This window comes from Cimex lectularius, unplaced genomic scaffold (genome assembly GCF_000648675.2).
Source record: "Cimex lectularius strain Harlan isolate CLEC.00 unplaced genomic scaffold, Clec_2.1 scaffold27, whole genome shotgun sequence".
In the NCBI taxonomy this organism is placed as follows: Eukaryota; Metazoa; Arthropoda; class Insecta; order Hemiptera; family Cimicidae; genus Cimex; species Cimex lectularius.
In genome coordinates this window covers 2,655,274-2,677,373 of record NW_019392670.1, presented here as the reverse complement: position 1 = coordinate 2,677,373, position 22,100 = coordinate 2,655,274, and the positions used below count along the sequence as shown (strand labels likewise).

At 36.0% G+C, this 22,100-nt stretch overlaps 1 protein-coding gene across 1 annotated transcript in view; it reads right to left on the bottom strand.

Annotated features, from left to right (window-relative positions):
* The window catches only part of LOC106667234 (cAMP-dependent protein kinase type II regulatory subunit), a 42,998-nt gene that overhangs the window by 5,015 nt on the left and 15,883 nt on the right, over positions 1-22,100 (bottom strand). The window contains exons 2-5 of the mRNA XM_014395060.2: positions 1,339-1,430; positions 1,174-1,260; positions 976-1,082; positions 528-786 (exon numbers count right to left, since the gene is read on the bottom strand). Of these exons, the coding sequence (XP_014250546.1) occupies positions 528-786; positions 976-1,082; positions 1,174-1,260; positions 1,339-1,430 (545 nt within the window). The remainder of the gene's footprint in view (positions 1-527; positions 787-975; positions 1,083-1,173; positions 1,261-1,338; positions 1,431-22,100) is intronic.

The following is a 22,100-nucleotide window of genomic DNA, read 5'->3' as shown; positions in this document are numbered from 1 at the left end:
TATATGTAGGGAGGGACCACTTCAAGTCAATGTACAGATCACTCACCTGGGACCTCCTTTGGAAGCAGAAGATAAAATGTACTAACGATTCACCAAACAATTAAGCTTATCTTCATGCTAATTCACTGAGTCCCTTGTACACAACATATCCGTAATCAAAATGGAGGGTGAATCACAGAAGCAACTAGGGAGCTTATGGGTACTAACACAGAGAAGATGGCTGGCATGACAAAATGATGAAGGAAAAGCAATGGCAGGGAAATTGGGGGATTCCTGGGCAACCAGGTTAACCCTAAGCTACTTGACAGCGGAGCAGAAGGATCAGGGATTTTTCTATGTTCAAGAAGCTTATTTCCAGCAGCCAATCAAGTTTAAACCCTCCTGAATCGTAAAATTAAATTTTGTAATTGGAAAGCCAGACATTCAGCCCATTTTGAACATTCAGTTTTAAATGGTCTGAACATTTTCAGTTTTTTTTTTTTTTACTATTATTTTATTGATTTATTTTTTGTATATATTTGGCTCACCTGCAAGGTTTTCAACATTGGCACGCAGTCAATAAGAGCTTCATACATTTTCCTCTTCTTAAAAGCGCTTTTGAGTACAATCCTACGGAAGGTCTGTCTATCCATAGCCCACAGTGAACCTTCAGAAGCAGCCACAATAGTGGCGGCTCGAGGCATATTATATAGTAAAGCTAATTCTCCAAAACTTCCACTGTTATTGTATGTATGGATCAGTTTATCTTGATTGCCTTCCCCTTTGACGAATGCTTGGTATGTTCCGCTGAAAAATACAGTGTAAATATTTTAAATTTTTTATATGCAACTGTGAAAATTTTTAATTAATAAAGGCTCACAGAATATGCACAAATAATAAAATGCATTATATTTAATGAGCCAAGACTGATTCTCACTGCAAGTTTAATATAAAAAAAAATCAATGAATATTATTGTAGTATTATAAATAAATTACCTCTCAATAACATAAAAATTGTCTCCATCATCTCCTTGTTTGATGACGACATCATCTTTTTTTACAGTTTTTTCAAACATTGCGTCTAAAACTTCATTCATTTGTTCCTAAAATAGACACAAAATAAATTGTTTCAATTTTTAAAGTGTAGCAACAATTAAATCTCGATTAATAATATAGACATTCAACATTTTCTACCTGATCGAGCGATCTGAAAAGGAGTATATTGCGCACATTTTCTGCTAAACGCTGTCGCTGCTCATCAGATTTAGGATAAATTTGGGGCTGGAATGATACACATGAATTATACATCAATCAACTATTTAACGTGTAAATTTGGGGGAAAAATATATATATATTTACAGCTGCTCCATCGTCGTCGTCGTCCTCAGGATCATAAGCTTCAGCAAACACCGATTTTCTTCTGGAATTGAATTTTTTTGGAGGCAAATCATCTATAAAAAAAATAAAATAAAATAAATTAATTAATTAATTAAAAAATAACTTTAATTTGGGAGGGATTATCATTTTGAGATTAATACATACAATCTTTATGGAATATGTGGGATGTTAAGCATTTTCATTCTCAATGTTTACTTTTGCTAACCTTCAACCTCCCAACTAGCTTGGATCTAACCTTCAGAAAAGAGATATTTCCTGGCTGGTAAAGTATGCCAAGGCATCTTCCAAATGTAATTAATGCAAAAAAAAAGTAGCACAATAGAAAGGTAAAAATCTAATTAAGAAAACCATCCCTAGCTCTAACTTAAACCCTACAACTTACCCTAACCTAAACCGTCCTTAACATTAAACCTAACCTAACCAAACCATGTGGATGTTCGCATAGTCCGAACATTTCTGAAAAAGAACAATAGTAGTGTTTTAGCCTCCTGACTTAACACCCATCAAACATGTATAGGATATACTCAAGACAGGTAAGAGCTTCTTATGCCACATTTCTTGATACCTTCAGAATCATGAAATGCCTCTTATAGAAGAAATGGGCTAACCTCCAGCAAACAAACTTCCCAGCTAGTAGAAAGTATTCCACGGCAACTTCCAGATGTAATTAATTCATAAGGAGCAAATATATGATAATAGAAAACGAAAAATATATTTAAACAACCCTACCTGACTCCAACTCTAACCCTAATTAACATAACCTAACTGTCCCTAAAACCCATCTTACCCTAACCTAAAGTTAACCAATCCTTAACACTAACCCAACTAACCTAAAAGCACTCATATCAAAACTCAAACCTACCTAACCAAATCCAAAACCACACCAGACACTATCATTATCTAACCTAACATAACCCTCCCTAACTCTAATCTAACTTAACCTAATTATTTCATAAACCTAATCCATCCCTAACAGTAACCATAATCTAACCATCCCCAATCTAAAAAAAACCTGTTCTTATTGCTAACCTAACTTGACACATTCATAAACCTAAATGCAAGTAAATTAATATACCCCATTCCTACACTAACCATAAACTAAGCCTAAACATAACTCTACCTAACGTTACTCATACCTAACACTAACCATAATCGAAACTAACATAATCTAATCTCTCACTTAACTTAACCCATCCCTAACATTAACCATAATTTAACCTAATCTGTCCCAACACTATAACACTAACAAGAAAGTGACACGATCTTTAATGCAGAAGAATAGCAGGGAAGAACTGGGGATGCAGACCAGAAACCCTGCTCTGGATGGTGAGACCTATCCTCACATACGGCACAACAGCCTGGGCCGATAAAGAACAGAAACGAAACAGAAAGCAATGAAAGCATGGTGATAGCTGCAAACATTTATGCGTTGACGCAGGGAAAGGTTTTGAAACCTGACATACTTAAAAATGGGATTTTTTTTTTCAAAAACACCGGCATCCCGAGGATTCGTACAACCTCTTACCTGAAATACAATTGTAAAATAATAATAAAAATAAACATCACCCTCTGCTGGGTTCCAGGCTACGTGGGAGTAGAGACGAGAGAGCAAATACCCTTGCAAGGAAAGGGGCCGCTATACCGCTGATAGGACCTGAGCCCTTTTGTGGCAGGAATTCACACTATAAATCATTACCTTATACAATAGGACAAACTGAGGAAAAGTGGGATTCACTTATTGGAACCACTTATGGGAACAACCCAAGAACCTTCTAACACACTTTGAAAGAAAAGATACAACAGAATTCATCAAAGGAAGAAGGAAAAACTGTGAATCCTATCAGGATTATTAAAAGGACACACAAACTGTATGGGCATCTGAAGAAGGTGGGTATAATCCAACAAGGGACGTGCAGTTTCTGAAAAGAAGCAGAGGAAACACAACACACCTACTAACAAACTGTGATACCACATTTTCCGACAGAGGAAAGTGTTTTGGGATGTCAATATAACTGTAGAAGAAATTTAACCACTGAGACTGGGCCTACTAATCAAGTTCCTTGATGAACTAGGACTCACTGATGTGCTATACATACAGAACGGGAGATACAGCAACTCTTAACAAGCACAATGTACTATACACCCTGACTAATACATCTAATCTGACCTAAACCATTGCTAATGCTAACAACCCTACCTAAACTAACCCATCTCAAACACTACTCTAATGATAATCTGAACTAACATAACCTAACCCATCTGTAACACTAACCATAATCTAACCTAAACCGTTTCTAATGCTAACCCTACTTAACCTAATCCATCTCAAACACTACACTAACACTAACCATAATCTACCATTAACTTAACGCAACCTATCCCAAACACTAACCATAATCTAACCTAAGCTGCTCTCCCGCTAACCCTACCTAACCTAACCCATCCCAAACACTACACTAACCATAACCTAACTCTCACCTAGCATAACCCAACCCAAACTATAATCCGACCTAATCTATTCCAAATTCTAACGCAACCTATACTTGACCCATCCCTATTTCTACCTTACTTTAACCTAACATAATCCATCCCTAACCCTTCCAAAACGAACTTAACCCAACCAAGAAAGTACATGTCACAAATAATCATTTCTACCTTAAATTGATTTAATAAAACTTTGAAATAAGATAAATAATGAAATTATCACTCCGAAAAATTTATCTGATGAAATATAGAATATTAAAAACCTTGTAAATGTGGAAAAATATAAAAGTCACTTTCGAGTTTGAAAAAATCCAGAAATTTACCAATCTATCCTATACTGGTTACTGGCACACTGGTTAATGTGAAATACATAAGGAACAAATATATAGGTAGTATATAATAAATGAATAAACATATGAAACTTTTTTGGACTATTCAGACATTGTGAGCAAATTGTCTGAGTGATGCATTTGGAAATAATTCACAGGCGAATTATAAAGTACTAAAATTAGGGTCTGTCATTTTCAAGTAATTCAAAGTTCAAATAATCGTGTTAAGCTCCAGTGAAGTGTTTCTTGGGGTTTATATAACTTCATTAATTAGTTGTAACTACACGTAATTCGCGGCGAGGGTTATTGGAGGATATTCAAATTTAAGAAAAGATGTGTAGTCTAGAGCATTGATTACATAACTTGTACCTCGAACAAAACCTGTCGTATTTCTTCTCTGACAAATACAACTCCAGTTTTGGTTCGAAAACAAAACGCAAAAACTTTACTTCAAATCGGGAAAACTCGTCAATTAAAGATTGTTTTGTTGAATAATTAATAGAGGGGGGGTTATTGAATGAAAACCGTATTAAGTGGTGATGAGGTCTCGGGACATGCGTTAAACACTCTTTTCCCCAGTACCAATTTATTGAATTATCTGTTTTATAGTTATTGTTGTATTTATATTATAATCGAATACATTGAAATGTTTTCTTTTTATATAAAAAAATCTGATTTGGATAATTTATTATAAAATTTGAACACTGAAATCAACAAAATACAGAATTATTATTTTTTTACGACGTAATATGCACCCTCGGTGAAAACAAATCAGTTTGTAAATATGTCGGGTTCGAATCCAGCTGCCCCCGACCCCGGGACTTTTACCTTCGCCGTGTCAACGCCTAAACCGTAGCGGAAACCGACCCCCCCCCACAGAATTATTTAGAATGTTACTTTAAAAATATTAATTTGTCTGAATTTGGCTATTTTCTTTGTTTTGTGTTTTCTTTTAGCTGATTTTCTTCTGTTGCGTTCTTCTAAATGTTCATATTTGATACAATCAAGGCCAATTTTAACGAAAAGCTCTAGAAGGCGTATGCAGTTCGAACAGTTAAGTGGTCCTCATTTTAAAAAGAGAGAGGGAAAAAACTGGTACTGATTAAATCCTAACATAAGTAGTTGAAGGATGTTGCAACGAATCTAACCCACAAGGCCAATCTGCCTACACGTCGGCTCGTACACATTGAAATTTACGTTTGAATTGTCGCTGTTGGCGGAAATACAATTTTGGATTTAGGGCGACATCGTCTTGATTGTTTTTTCCGTAGAATCAGGGGGTAAAAAGAAAAAAAGAGGCAATAACTTAAAAATCGTCTATTTTTATGATTGCATAAAATATCGTAAAAATAACAAGTGTTTGCTGTTTTCCATTTGGCGAATGCTATATTTTTAGGGCATCCTAGCCTGAGACTGTAGAAGTGAACTCCTGTTTAATTGTATAAACCTATCATAATTCCAAACTTCTTGTGTGTTTAATAAAAACAATAAATTATTACATTAATAAAATGAAAAAAGACTGAAAAACACCTAAAACCATTCAAATCGGGTTATTTTTAGCTCCACTTACCTTATCCTACATAACCTAACTCTTCAATTACCTAACCCACCCTAAAAGTAACCGTAATTTAACCTAACCCGTCCTCTAACCTACCTTAACTCATCCCAAAACCTAACCCTAAGTAACTATCCCTATATATAGGTATAAAGTATATACCTATCCCTCAAAATAACCATAATCAAAACCAAAACCATCCCTAAATCTAACCCTATATAGCCTAACGTAACTCATACCTAAGCCTACGTAATTTTATTTAACCTATCCCCATATCTATCACAATCTAACCTAACACATCCTTAACATTAGCCTAATACATTCCTAAACATAAACCTATCTAACCAAACACATCACAAACATTACACTAACAATAATCTAAACTTACATACCAAACCCTCACCTAACGTAACCCATCCCCACGTTACAAAAAAGGAGGAAATAATTGGAAAGTCAATTTTTTTATGATTTCGTAAAATATCGTCAAAATAACAAGCATTTGCTATTTTCCATTTGGGCAAATGCTGAATCTTCTGGGCATCTATGCCTGAAACATGTAGAAGCTAAGTTCTGTTTGATTTTGTTAACCTACTAGAATCCCCAATTTCTCGTGGGTTTAATAAAAACAAATTATTACATTGATAAAATGAAAAAGACTGAAAGAACGCCCAAAAACATTCAAATCGGGTTATTTTTAAATCCATCCCCGTAATCTATCCTAAACCATCTCTAACACTAATCTAACCTTAACCTAACTTTTCCCTAAACCTAACCCACCCTAACAATAACCTTAATCTAACCTAACCTGTCCTTTAACACACTTCTCATCCCTAAACCTAACCCTAAGTAACTAATATAACTGATCCCTAAATCTAACCCTATATGGCTTAACCTAACTCATACCTAAACCTACGTATCCAGTAGGGTCGATTTTTTTTTCAATTTTACAGTGAAATCTACGGAAAAGTAGCCAGCCTTTTATCCTATGAAGTGATACTGAAATGAAAAATTGAGTAAATTATAAGTGGACCGTTACGAAATGGAACAGGCAATTACATATGTATGTACAAACAACGAGTCGAGTGCTATTTAGTTACTAATTACTTTAAATGTCGCCGTTTATCGAGTAAACTTCTTTTTTTTTTCAAATGAATTCAAAAAAAAAATTGCATCTTCTGAATTGTACTTGAATCAATCTTGTTCAAAAGCCTACCAAAATCGAAATAATAATGAGAAGCAGATTACTGCCGATTGAGCTTAAAAATATTCCAACTCTAAAGGCCCTTTGACCTATCAGGCAAGAATCCAGTATGAATTAGGAAGGGTAGAAAATCAATAATACATTTAAATTCCTACAGTGCATAAGCCGATTAATTGCCGACGAGAGGGCTAATGTTTTGCGTTATTTTAGAAGGATTTTTTTAATATTATGAGAAATTATTTAATAAATACATCGGTACTTTCCATGGGTACCTACGAACATGGTCATTTTGAGTACGAAGGCCTTTTTTTTTCTTTTTTTTTGGCAAAAACGGCCGTTGAAACGTTTTGAAATGAATCGTACCTTGGACAATGAACGTACAATTCCCTCTCTAGGACTATAAACGAGGGAGGGAACGAAACCAACACAAAAGAAGCGGTCGATAAAACAGACTATATTCCTGCATTAGGGACAACAAAGATTTGATCAAACTGTTTCAATTACAGATAATTCTTTCGAATATTATACGCGAAGATAGGTCGAGTACGCCTGTCACAAAATCCATCTATTGTAGTTACAAGAAAAGTACTGACGCACATATTGTGAAGGAGCAAAGCGACCTGTATAACATGGCAGAGGACTCTCATTTGCAACTAAAATAACCTTTAACGTGCACAAGCAATTAACATGACACTATCAACTTAATTGCTAATGGGGATTCGCCATTTTGTTTTGACAATGATCAATGCTGCCTAACTAACCCTTCCCTAACTCCAGCCATAACCTTACCTGTTCCCAACTCCAGCCGCAACCTAACCCATCCCTAACTCTAACCCTGATGGTACCTAACCATACCAAACTCGTTCCTAACTCTAACTCTGATGAAAGCTAACCTAACTCGGTCCTAACTCCAACTCAAACCTGTCCCTAACTCATAAACCTGACGAAATAACTTAACCTAACTCGCCCCTAACCTAACCAAATTCGTTCCTAATTCTAACCCTACCTAACCTAACTCGTTCCTAAATCTACCCCTGACGATACCTAACCTAACAAAACTAGTTCTTAATTTTAACCCTACCTAAACTAACTCCTAATCTAACTCTAACCCTGACAATACCTAAAGTAAATTAACTCGTTCCTAAAGCTAACCCAAACCCTGACGAAACCTAACGTAAACAAACTCGTTACTAACTTTACCCCTACCTGACCTTACTCGTTCCTAACTCTAACTCAGATGAAAGCTAACCTAGCTCGGCCCTAAATTTAACTATAACCTGTCCCTAACTCATACCCTGACGAAACAACTTAACCTAGCCCGCCTCTAAACTAATCAAACTAGTTCCTAACTCTAACCCTACCCAAACTAACTCGTTACTAACTCTAACCCTGATGATACCTAACCTAATCTAAACCTAACGATACTTAACCTAGTTTGCATCTTATAACCCAGACGATATATCCCTAGCCCAGTCTTACCTTACCTAATTTAAGCCGTCTCTAACACTAACCTTAACTTCACTATTTTTCGTGGTCCGCTTGACCAATTAATAACATTCAATTAATTAAGGTTTTTAAGTTGAGATAAAATAATCAGTGTCACGAGCGGGATTCGAAAAATGGCAAAAAGGAGGGAAAATTCAAAAGGTGGGATTGAGATGGGAAGTTAGTGCCCGAGGGGATCGAAGTCACGATAGCTCAAGTGGAAGAGTAGCGGCGTATCAAGCCGAAGGTCGTTGGTTCGAATCCCGCTCGTGACACTGATTTTTTATCTCAACTTAAAAACCTTAATTAATTGAACTAACCTTAACCTTTCACCAAATGTTTTTGGAAGAACTCAACATTAGTGCCTTACTCTGGATCTCCCGTCTTAAAACCCATCGACTAGGTATGGGATATGCAAGAACTCATGTAACCCTCCCTGATACTTTCTAGAATTTTGAAAGTGTACTCCATTCCCAGGCAAAGCGAAATCGAAAATAAAACGACATAGAATTGGCGTTGAAAATGTGGAAATGAATCGTACTGAGGATATTGAAAGTTACAATTCGCTCCCGAGGACCATAACCGAAAGGGCCGAGACCAAGACAAAACACGCGGTCCATAAAACATATGGTATTTCTTTACTGGGACAACAAAGATTTAATAAGTTTCAATTAAAGATAACAAATTTGAATTGGTTTTGAACGTTATACGCATGAAAAGGTGCGTGTTTTACCACCATTACATCGGTAAGTTTTTACAAAAAGGTGATTTTTGGGTGTAAAACGTGACACGTAGCTGGGTGTCGAAAGACAATGTTTGGATTCTCGTTTGAAATGAAATCACCTCTTCCTCACTTTTTTTTTTTTTTTGTCCCAACGTGTGAAGCATACCAATCGAATTAACCGTTTCAATTAACATGACACTTTCAATTGAATAGCAAATGAGGACACACCATTTAGCTTTGTCAATCATCAACTGTTACCCAATAGGGAGAGAAGCGAGCCCTTGGAAACTGGCGTTTTACTTTGAGGTCGTCTCTTTTGTTGACAAGATATTCACATTTCAATTGTCGGAGGCTAATTTGAATTTCATGAAACACGGAAAAAAAAACAATAAACCCAATATGCGCTGTGGCAGTTAAAAGACTAAACAAATAAAATGTAAGCTCGACTTTTTGCCCGTTCCGAAATAATTATTTACTTTTTATTCTCAAAAAGTCCCTTTGACTTTCAGAGGTTTATAGGGCCTAATACACTCTTTCAAAACCCGACTCCTTTTAAGGCTTACTGTAGGAATAATAAGCGTTTTATCCTCACAGAACGCCTTAATTCAGTTCGATCGGGCTTATCCCGATTAAAGTACAAATTTTTAGAACGTCCCATTTTCTACAGCAATACAGCAAAGCACGTCCATGCTGTACGTTGGGATCAAGTGAATGATGAGAGAACAGCCCCTTCTACGAGAAGGCGAAATTAGATTTCTTTGTGAAAACTCAACAAAGACAATATTGGAAAACGTTACTTTATCGGTCCCCTTCATTCATTCCCTGATTCGATTCGACCAATTAAATTTCCAAACAACAAAATTAACAAGGACAAATTGGAAATTATATGGGATAAAATTCTAAAATAAAAAAGCAGACCAGGCAATGCAGGGCAGAGGGGCAAAGAGGCGGCCGATAAATTGGCCAAGGAAAGTTCAATCAGGACACCTATGAGGCCTGAACCCTTTTCCGGCACACCAAATTACCCCAAAACATAGATTTCTCAGGCATTGGGTTAAGAATAAATCCTCGGTTCCGTGGGAATGTATTAATACACAGAATAGAATGATAGTAGGACTGCTGGCTGGACACTCAACAGGATGAAATACGTATTTCTATAGAAACCTGTGCAGATATTGCCAGGAAGAAGAAGAAATATCGGAAAATGTCTTCTGTTGGTGCGAACGTTCAGGCTGTGATTCTTACTGCGAGTAGAATAACTAAGGGATGAAAGGCACAATGGGAGCCCTTACAAAAACTTTGGGATCAGGTATAAAGCCTTAAACTTAACAAAGTGCTCTAGGTAATAATGGAGATTGGACATTAGATCAATATTTGCGGTGCGCAAGGTCGACTTCAAGTAACTTAAACCTAAATCTGTAGTACAGGAGGTCTGTGGGCCATCGTCGTTTCAGTCGACGTGAAGGTTCTTGTGATGGGAGGTGGAAGAAGTAGGACTTAGAATGGGTTGAAAACTCAAGATGAAGCTTAAGTAAACGGGAACGTATCAGCTAGATCTGGAATAGAAAAATAGAAAAGAAATAGAATAGAAACAACTTAACCAAGTCAAGACAATGATGGAGGCTGTACATTATACCAAAACTGATCGCTGGGGCAACGTCATAAAGACTCCTTTTAACCTTTAACCTTTACTTTGCAGAAAAACACTGAGTTTTTTCCAAATGAACTTTTCCATTTTCAGAGTTTAATTTTCTTTAAAATGTAATTACCGTCAGGAATCGTTACGATAGCCTACGATTATAAAACTAGGCCGACAATTTTACAACCAAAATAGAAACGTTTTACAAATTCTTTCCTGACATTACAGAAAAGCAATGTCCTTGGGTGTAATTGTTTAATCGTACAATCCGTCCAATCGTTTCTATTGACTTTGGTCTAAACCGGTTTTCGCTTTCGACAACTTGGAAGCACCAATTTCACTACTGCGTACTGGCCAGCATCGAACAAATCAATTAAATCAATAAAGTTTCGGTACAAAATGCAATAAATCTCAGTGGGGAAAAAACACTCGACATTTCATACTGATTTGCCTCTAGAAGAGTGTTCCCCTAAGAAGACTATAAATATAATGCATACATTCGCATTTTAGATTTGTCGAAACATTAAAAAAATTGAATAACCTCATCGTCAGGTAAAGAGAACATGAAGAAAATTTAAATCCAGCCAACTCAAAACTTATCGAATCCTTGCTGAAAGGTATTTCCAAATTAAACAAGATGATTCCTCCTATTTTGGAACTCAAACCGATCCAAGCTGGAGTGACAGGGCAGTGCACTTGGTCCTGTCCTATTAATTCACTAGGATCTGCAAGAATTGTAGGAAAGTACAACGAAAGTACAATCCCAAACACTGACACTAAACTCTTATCAAAGTCAAACCTAACACTACCTTACCCTTCCCAAACACTAACCATAATCTAACCTAACCCGTCCTTAACACTAGCACTAACACTAACCATAATCTACCTTAAGACGTCCTTACACTAACCTACCTAACCTACCACAAACACAATAATCTAAGAATAAACAATAATCTAACCTACCCATCTCTAAGACTAACCGTAATCTAATGGAACCCCCCCCCCTTAAAACTAATTCTCCCTTACCTTATCAAATCCATGCCACTCCCTGGTAACGCGAAAAAGATTAATTAAAAAACTTGTGTACCCAGCCTAAAAACATGTTGATGTTTAAAAAGACCGGCCAGAATGAAACCGGACTGGTTCTTGGTTAAAACTATTCATTAACTGCAACCTCCCTAACACTAACCCTACCTTACCTACCCTGACCTAACTCTTACCTAATACCAACAATAATCTAGACTAACCTTACCATAAGCTATCCTTAACAATAATGCAACATTACCATGATCATCCCTAACCCAATCAATGCGCACTCCCCGATAATGCGAAAATGGTCACGCATAAAAACTTATATATCCAGCCCAACAATACAACCTCGTTTACCACGACTGGCAAGAATAAAATCTGATTCTTTCTTTTTTTCTTGACAAATCAAGAAAAATCCCAGAATAAATTTTTAATAAGTGTAAATTTCGCATGGCATTTTGAGCTGTTTACGTATATATTGAAAGCGGCTGAAAAGAAATTCAATTCAAAAGATTTTGTAAGCTACCACAAACAAGTGGCGAAAATTGACGAATACAAACATAAATTATAATTATCGGATTCTGATACGATTGATCTTCATGAGGAGCCGGCGAATCACCCACTCAATAAAAAACGACTAACATCTAAACAGTTGGATTCTTCAAGCAAGTTTCAAAATTCCGTTGAATTTTATGATGGCGTTGTTTTTTTTTCTAACAATAATTTAAGTTATATACGTTGAATCACATATATATTTATTTATCATCATGGACTTGATGAAACATTACTAAAGCTTTAAATGTTAAAAGTAATGCCAAAAAGAGTAAAAACAAAGTTTATATATGAAAAAGGTCACAGCTTTTACTTATTCTGTTTAGAACTATGTCAATCTTTACGTCTTAGTTTTATCGATTGTGTCCATTTTCCCACAACTCATCATCGGTTTCAACCGCTTCCTACAACTTCACGTTATAACAGAAAAATACTAATATGCCCTATAAAAATTAATTTTCTTATACGAGAATTGTTCAGAACTGATCTCCGCAAACTGGCAAGCATTCAAAGACAATAACAACCATTCCAACATCTTTTATTGTCCCTACGCAGAAATAAAATTGGACTTTTGTCAAAACTTACACTTTATACGTGTGTACAGTGTCTAAGCATATCTCTCTTGTTAAACGGTTCATTTGACTAATTTTAAAATTCAGAGTAAAAGATTGGAATCAAATTTCTTCGACACTCCAATGACGTATCCAATGAAATATTTCATAGATATCCCCTGATAAATAGAGCTGAACTTCTAAAAATAATATTGTAAATCTAAATACTGCCAAAAGTCGATTATATCGGCCCGATGTACTCAGCTCTCAATAGTATAAAATTAAAGTATATTCGTTTAATTGGTATTTTTCAAAAAGTGTAGTTGAGTGTCGTGTTGTGTAAGTACTCTCGAAATGTTTGGATCTGACAAAGGCCGTCGTTTTTATTAAAATCGAATCAAAGCAAAGCACTTTACAATATCATTTGAGGAAATTCTTTGCCGTTTTAAAAGAAACCAATTGCGTTTTCATGAAAAATTTGAGTTGCTATTTATAACATTATAATGAGACGTTGTAAGATATTTTTGATCATTCGACTGAAGGATTTTAACATTTGAAATTTTATTGTTTTTAAGTAAAAAATTGATCATATTACAAAACGTAAAAAGGAGTAATAAAAGGGCGACTGTTTTCATCAGCTTGTGCAATACTAGGAAATTTAAACTACAATAACAACATAAACACCAATGGGATAAAATTCTCTCACACATAAATTTGCAGACGAACTAGTCCTGCTTGCCAAAGTGTTGAATGAATTGCAAGAGGACGGTAAAAGTGCAGGACCCGAGATAAATGAAAGAACTGTAATTATGACAAACGGAAAAATCAATTTCGACAATAGAAACGAAAAGGAAGAAAACATACAATGGAAAATCCAAATATAATCCCTCCCCCAAAAAGGAAGAAACCTAGAATCAAGTATAATTCCATCTCTAATTTAATGCCAGACTTGCTCTCTAACTGTTAAATCCGTGCAAAATATAAAAGTGACTCGAAAAGCTAGGCAAAGAAACTTAAAAGGAATTCGGAGAGAAAACACTATGAGTAGTGAAAAATAGAGAACGAGAGAGAGAAAGCTGGGCATCTTGGTAGATGAAACTCGCGCTTCGCACTCGAAAAAACAGAGAATCATGGATAAGTAAACTAAGAATTCCCTAAAATAACCCAACCCATCCCTATATAACTCTAACATTACCTAATCTAACCTAGACACTCTCTAACCTAGAATCATGGATTAGCTTTACCTAACTAAACAATTCCTAAACCGCCACTAACATAACCCTAATTCCGCCTAACCTGTCCCTAACCTAAACATTACCTCTAGCGAACCAAACCTAGCCAATCCCTAACCAAGCTTAACCTAACTATTCATAACCTAAACTAGCCCGTTCTCTAACCCCAAAACATTTCAATGTTTAAAAAGACCGGCAAGAATAAATTCTGATCGTTTTTCTTTGTTGACAAAAATACAGCACTAACCATAATCTAACCTAACCCAACCAGTCCTTAATACTAACCCTACCTAACAAACCAAACTTAACTCATCCCTAACACTAACAATAATCTATCCCAGCCTAACTCATTCCTAATTATATCTATACCTAACCTAACCAATACGCACTCCCTGGTAACGCAAAATCGAAAATGCCAAAATGGTTTTGCTAGCTCCAAAACCTCTCTATATTAAAATCCGACAGGAGAATCGTGTCAAAGACGAGGCAAAAGCTTTATCAAAATACAAAATGGAATGGCCCGTACATGTGCTCACAAATCCGACAGGAGAATCGTGTCAAAGACGTGGCAAAAGCTTTATCAAAATACAAAATGGAATGGTTCGTACATGTGCTCACAACGACCGTTAGAAGATGAATAAAACTTACCAACCACCATGTGAGAATTACAAAAATTCGCCGGAAAATTTTGGCACTGAATGAGAATGTTTTGAAATATGTACTTCGTTATTACATGACTTTAACACAATTGATTTTAGCTATTTCTGAAATAAGAGGGAGGGATTTTCATTTTGTTCTACGATATAAATTCTTAGGAATAGAAATAAAATATGCGATACTGACAAATATCCAAATCAAATGTCTACAAATTTCAAATTGCTACAAACTGAGTCCGTGTTTACTTTTTGGGTCAATTAAAAATTTACAGTTGCATAGAAAACGCCAAGTGAAGAGTTATTACATATTTGTACAACACTTGTCGAACAATCAGCACCATATAGAAAGAAATAAACAATTCAAAATCAGAACAAAGAATAGTCGTAAAATTCATAAGTTCTAACATAATAAATTGGTGATTTACACAATTCATTTTAATTCAAAACCTGAATTGTGCCACTTTCGAAATATGCTAATTAAATGGACGCAATCGCCCTGCTGTACTCGTGTACATGTTGAACTGTATTAATTCCACATTTTGTCACTGAATAATCACAGAGCAATTCAAGAATCCGAATATTGCATTTACATAAATATTCCATAGATTCTACAAGGCACTCATTTATTCATATAATAAAACTCTCTCTCTCTCTCTCTCTCTCTCTCTCTCTCTCTCTCTCTCTCTCTCTCTCTCTCTCTCTCTCCCTCTCCCTCTTCTCTCTCTATTATATCTCTTTTTATCTTCTATTATTTTTCTCTTTTTTTCTCTATCTTCAACCCTTCTTGTCTCATTCAATCAAACACAAATTCTCCATCTTCATGGCTTTTATCCATCATTTACAACATACTACATGTAATACACAAGACGCTAATTTATTCATATAATAAAACATAATAATCACAGAGCAATTCAAGAATCCGAATATTGCATTTACATAAATATTCCATAGATTCTACAAGGCACTCATTTATTCATATAATAAAACTCTNCACACACACACACACACACACACACACACACACACACACACACGCACAAGCTATTTTATCTTTAAGAGATACGATAAATAAGATAAGCAGTCGATTCTCGGTATGGGAAAGTTTAATGTCTCCATTTTGGGAACTTCCGTCCGTATATCTTTCAAAACAAAAACTTTTCAAATCCGCCTCACTGGTTTCCTTAACACATTTCTCCGACTGAATCGTCGTTTTTGGCGATCAAAATATTTTTGTCTATCACCTTTTCAATTTAATATAATATCTGCCTTCTTCGTTTTTCCCTTGATGCGAAGTGAGTTTTATCCAGCACAATTACTCTTATTCTTGGAAGATACAGCCAAGTAGAGTTTTCTTAAGGTAAGATACTTCGTTTAAACATCCGCCGGATTTTATCGGTAACATTTTTTTTTCTTTTTCAAGAAGCTAGTTTATAAGACTTAGGATTAAACAGTTTTCGGAGAAACTATTAAGAATGTGTATCTCATATTTTTCGATTATCAAATAAACGATGAGCTGCACTTCAAACGGTTAACAGGCTTCGTATAAGTTTTGTTTATGCAAGGCCGACTCTTGTTTATAATTCCTTCCAAAGCTCAAATAGAAATAAACTGAAAAAATTGAAAGAAACGTAATCAGGGATGAAAATTGTGAAAAAAATCCAATTCGTCGATTCAAACGTCCCATAGAGAAGATATCCTTCAGCAGAGACTAAAGGAAAATACTTGGCAGGATCTGTACGAACAGGGTTATTAAGGGGCAAGTTTCATTTTAGATTCAAGAAGACAGGGTTAAGAGTAGCCAATATGGTAAATTTCATTGATATTGGACAACAACAACTGAAAACTACAATCAGAAGTACAATAACAATTTGACACCGTCTGGTATAATTCAATAGACTGATGGAAGAATAGAGTTGGCTTCGATAATTGCCCATCAGAGTCGTTGTTCCTCAAGGCTCTGTATTTGTAGCCATTATGTTCCTTGTATATTTTAGCAAAATACCTCGCCCAAAAGAATGTAAAAATGATACTAACGCTGTCTACTCTTCCTCTTGAAATACAATCGAACAGATTCCCAATCCTTTGAACTACAAATTTGGAGGGCATGGCCTGCAGAAAAAAATACCGATCTAATCATTGCTAAGAAATCCGTTAAAAGTCGGAACATTTCCACTGGAAGAAACAGTTCATTAAATAAAGGCCATTTTGAAAAATTACTTTTTCCAACATCAAATAACTACTTTCATTAATAATTATTAACATGAAAGGAAGGGGTGATTTAACCCCGCCCCGAGGAATATCGAGTACTCTGGGGTGAGTATGTGACGTCTGGAGAGTAAAAGAAAGTTATTAGCGAGAGTAGAGAGGGTTCAACCCCTTCCCGAGGAATATCGAGTACTCTGGGGGAGTGAATGTGACCAGATCTCTATGCTCCTATCGAGTGTTGTTTTTGTGTTAACTTATTGTAATGAATGTAATTTATTAGCGTGAAAGGAAGGGGTTGCTTATAACCCCGCCCCGAGGAATATAGAGTACGCTGGGGGAGTGAATGTGGCCAGACATCTATGTTTGTGGTGATGTATATATATGTATTGTATGTTTTGTTTCTATTCTGTATTTGACAACCACAGGTACAAACGAGAGACAAGCATTCCAGAATATCAACGTAATATATATCTGAAATCAGAGAGTCAGTAACCAGATCGAGACGCTCAAATGGCTGCAGTTTAAAACAAAATATGCGCGAAAGAAAAGAAAAAGGAGAAAAACACGCAGAGGGCCGGCGATGACCTCAGCTGTTTGTCGGCCCATAAACTTCCCACTAATATAATAATTTACTTAATAATGAAATATTTTTATTTTAAATTTCGTTACTTTTAAACATCCTGAGCTGTTGTGACAGAACTTACGGCTAAACTAGGTACATACAAAAAAAGCTTGCCATTTTACAGGCCGGATAAGGTTTTGTACCCTCAAATTATTTTTCGACAACTTTCCAACAAATCTCTCCGTGTCCAACTGTTTTCAGCTGGCCTAATCTTTACAAGGGTTACCAAAAGCCAATCCTTTGGAGTACAAATGTGTGATCGGTCTTGGAGGGCATGGCCTGCAGAAAAAACCTAATAAGTGAATCTCTGAAAAGTGATCTGGTTAGAAGTCGAACTACACTGAGAGGAAAAAATGGCCACCCTTAATATTTTTCTTAGACAATCCTCCATTGATATATTTTACAATATTTGGTCCGTTTTAAAGGATTAGAGGTGAATAATACACAGATAAAAATCTTCAACTTGTGTTTACAACTGGATTTTGTTTTGTTCCTAAGTCTTTCAGCGAGCTGGATTACATGCGAGAAGGCACAGAACAGCACAGTTTAATTTCGCAAGAAATCAATCAATTGGTCTGAGCAAAATTGGACCAAAATCTTGTTTTCGAGTGAGTCAAGGTTTTGTTTGAGGTCTTCTGACGATTTGGAGAAGAACAGGAGAGAGAGAAAAAGAGACATCCTGCAACATTTTCACTCCGGAGAAGATGAGGTGATGGTGTTACGGTTTGGGCAGACGTTTCTATGGAAGGACGCACAAACTTGATCTTCTCTCAAGGAACTTAACAGCTGTGCGATACATTGCACATTGAAGATGTATTATTATAAGAAATTGTTCCTCATATGCCACTAGTTGGCGACGGTTTTATTTCTATGCATGACAATGTAAGGCCCCACACAGCTACGATCGTTGGTGACCACATGGAACGGGCTTCAATTCAATGCTTGGAGTGACCAGCATGTAGCCCCGACTTAAGCCCTATCGAAACCTTTGGGACCCCCTCAGTCAAACAGGGTGAAAAGTCGTCCAGTGATGCCAGAGGATTTGGAGGAATTAAGAATAAAACTGTTAGAGGAGTACGAAAATATTCCACTAGCACTACAATCAAAACTTCATAAAATTGTTTAAACTGGAATTATCGGAAGAGGGGGAAATACTCCGTACTGAACTGAATATTTTCTTCTTTGTTTCCATAGCAATATTTTTGGTGATTTTATTTTGCTCGGTTTAATTTTTTATTTAGCTAAGTCTTATGTTTTTCTTTAAAAATATTCAATAACCAACAAAAAAATTATAACAATTGCAATTATTTCTTTAAAAAATAATTAATTAAAAAATTTAAAAAAAAACGAGGGTAGCCATTTTTTTTGCTTCTTAGTGTATACAAGTGTAGTGCCGATTTTTGTCGAAAATCACAAAAATTATCATCACATAGAAACCACTCTTTATCGATCCTCAGGAACCTTTGCAATGATTAAGACCTTAATACTGCATATAATGTCACAAACTTCGTTTCTTTACACAAACTAGGATCTGAAGAACAAAATAAAACTTTGAGGGATTGTTGTACATTAGTCTACTTTTTCTCACATGAAATGACATCAAATCAAATCCTGCCTGACATAGGTTGAAAGAGGAGATATTCAGCTTTCCAACGGTTGCAATATTGTTGAATTTGGATAAAACTTGGTTGAGTAATAAATTTTTAAGTGGACTACAGGACATTAGAGAAACAAAGATTAAATAAAACTTTAGGGTTGTCGAATTTGTGACCGAGCGCCTAAGCAAAGTAGATTAAAAAAATTTTAAGTCAGAAACTTAGTACATATTCGTTTTCCCCACCCAAAAAAACCTGAATACAAGTTATTATTATTACACGAGGGTGGGCACTTTTTTGCCTCTCAGTTCGAGCTGCCGTCGAGTTCGAGCGAAATTTAAACAGGGGGAGGGTTCATTTTGAAAAATAACTGTTCCATTATTAAGTAACTATTTCCATTAATAATTTATAGAATCGATAGTTTTATTTAAATATTTATATAATTAATTGTTGTGACAGAACGTATGGGTAGATTTGGTACAAATAAATAAAAAAGTTTGCCATATTTCTGACTGTTAATGAGATTCGTACCCTCCAACTGTTTTCAGCCGGCCTAAACGTATCTCAAAATTTCTCCAGACATAGAAATAGGGACGAGGCATATTTGTGATTCTTTTGAAATACGATACATATATAACTAGGGAGAATTAATTGTTTAACTAAGCTGATAAGACGATTGTGATTTCAACGAATTTTCACGAAGGCCTGTACAGAGGGGGCAAACAAATATTGAAGATAACTTGAGAGAGAGAAAACGTTGTCAAATGTGGCGTGGCCTTATTATATGAGAAAAGAAACCCATGAGTTTATTCCAATTTACATGAAGTCTATAAGAAAAAAAATAAATTTAAAAAAAAAATGGGCCGAGGTAGGCTAACATTTTTCTGGTTTATGCCTGCATTCTGTTAAGGTTAGTTGGGTTTCCTAATGTTTAAAAGGTTTTCTTCCTTTTTGAGCTATATTTTCTCACTGGGAAACTTGGACAGTTCTAACTGGTAAAGCACTGACCCAGAAAGGAAGAATCTTGCGCTATGTACAACCTAAAAATAAAGCCTCGGAGGTTTTCAAAATCCAAAATTAACCAGGCGAAAACGGTAATTGCTCAAAGAAAACAGTATTGTCTTGATTTTTTTTTAAATAGTTGACTAACTAACTCAGGGTCTGTTCTGCCTTTATTAAAATTTCCACAACACAAGATCCCCTTACTTAAATATCCATCAGATTACTTACAAACAGTCCACTTCATCTTCCTTCTATAGTTTCGAAATTTCTTCTTTTTGAAGTTAACATGTAATTATTCTTCAATATATTTTCGTTCTACAATTGTCTCATAGGAAATTCTTGATCGATTGGGTACTTTGCAATATGATACCCTAATCATATCGCCGAGGGGAGGGAGATTGCTACCCCTTCGACGAAAGGGAAAATGTCACAACACTCGATGTATCCCACTCTAGGAACAAACTGGGTTGTAGCAAATATAAACACTCATTAAGTTGATGTAAAGGGCAATTAGAATAAATCTTCTTTTCTAGTACCTTTCTTTATGTGTCACAAGCGTTTGAACGCGTGTCGCATGAAAGCCTCCTGTACAAGTTAAAGGGCATCCTTCCAAATACCCTCTACCTAATCCTCCGTTCCTACCTACTAACGATTCTTCAGAGTCCGTCAAGTATCGGCCTATTTCGACTATAAAGTGAAAGCGGGGGTACCTCAGGGCAGCGTACTTCGACTGATCCTTTACCTCCTCTACACCGCAGATATTCCAGCATTACCCTCCAACGTCTTTTCATCCTTTGCCAAAACAGCTGTGCTAACTTATGATTCCGATCCCACAATTGATTCTCTGAAGCTCCAGGGACATTTCTTGCAAATAGCCGAATGGAGCAAAAACTGGCGTATAAAGCGTAACGAAAGCAATAGCACCCAAGTATTTTCACCCTTCGAAGCAAAACCTCTCATACAATATTCCTCAATTAATACTCCCATCCCAAAAACAGACTGCGTCCGCTATCTTGGATTCTATAACACTCAAGACTAACCTGGAACCCATAACACATGACTAAAATGACAGGCATTATACAAACGTTTCGGGCTTCTCTTCACGTCAAAACTACTCAGTGAATACATCTAAAATCTCCAAAACCTGGGAAAAACAACCTGATGATACATTAGGTACCAGGACACAAAGGAATTTTGGATAACGACATGGGCAGAGGGGGATCTGCAAGACCATACATAGGCCCTGAACCTATTCTTGGATAATAAAAACAAACACAGAATCCTCCATCACAGAATGGATCCCAAAAAGACAAAAGGAGATCAAATCTAATGGAGCGAGATACAGTAAACTTATGCTAAAACAACTCTCACCAAGGAGGGACAACACACATCTACAGTTAGAGAGAGCTAAACTTAGAGGAGTGATAATTGGTCACTGGAATCTGAGAAACCATCTAACCATTTTTTTCCCTTTCATTACCCTTTGCACCGACCACCCAGGCGCTATAAGAAGCCGAAAAGGCTCAAGGAACAGTCCCGGGGGGACCCGTGGCAATGGGGTGATGTCTTTATTTATTAATTTATTATTATTATTATTAGTTATTTATTTATTATTTATTTACTTATTTTATTTTATTTATTTTTTTCCATTACCCTTTGCACCGATCACCCGGGCGCTGTAAGAAGCCGAAAAGGCTCAAGGGACAGTCCTGGGGGGACCCGTGGGGCGATGTCCTTATTTATTTATTACTATTAGTTTTTTTTACCTGTTGCTCCTTCTATCTGACCCCCAAAGCTTTCTTATAGCTTCCGTCTATAATAAAAAAGCAAGACAAAAAAGTGCCAAAGAAACTGTAAAGGGC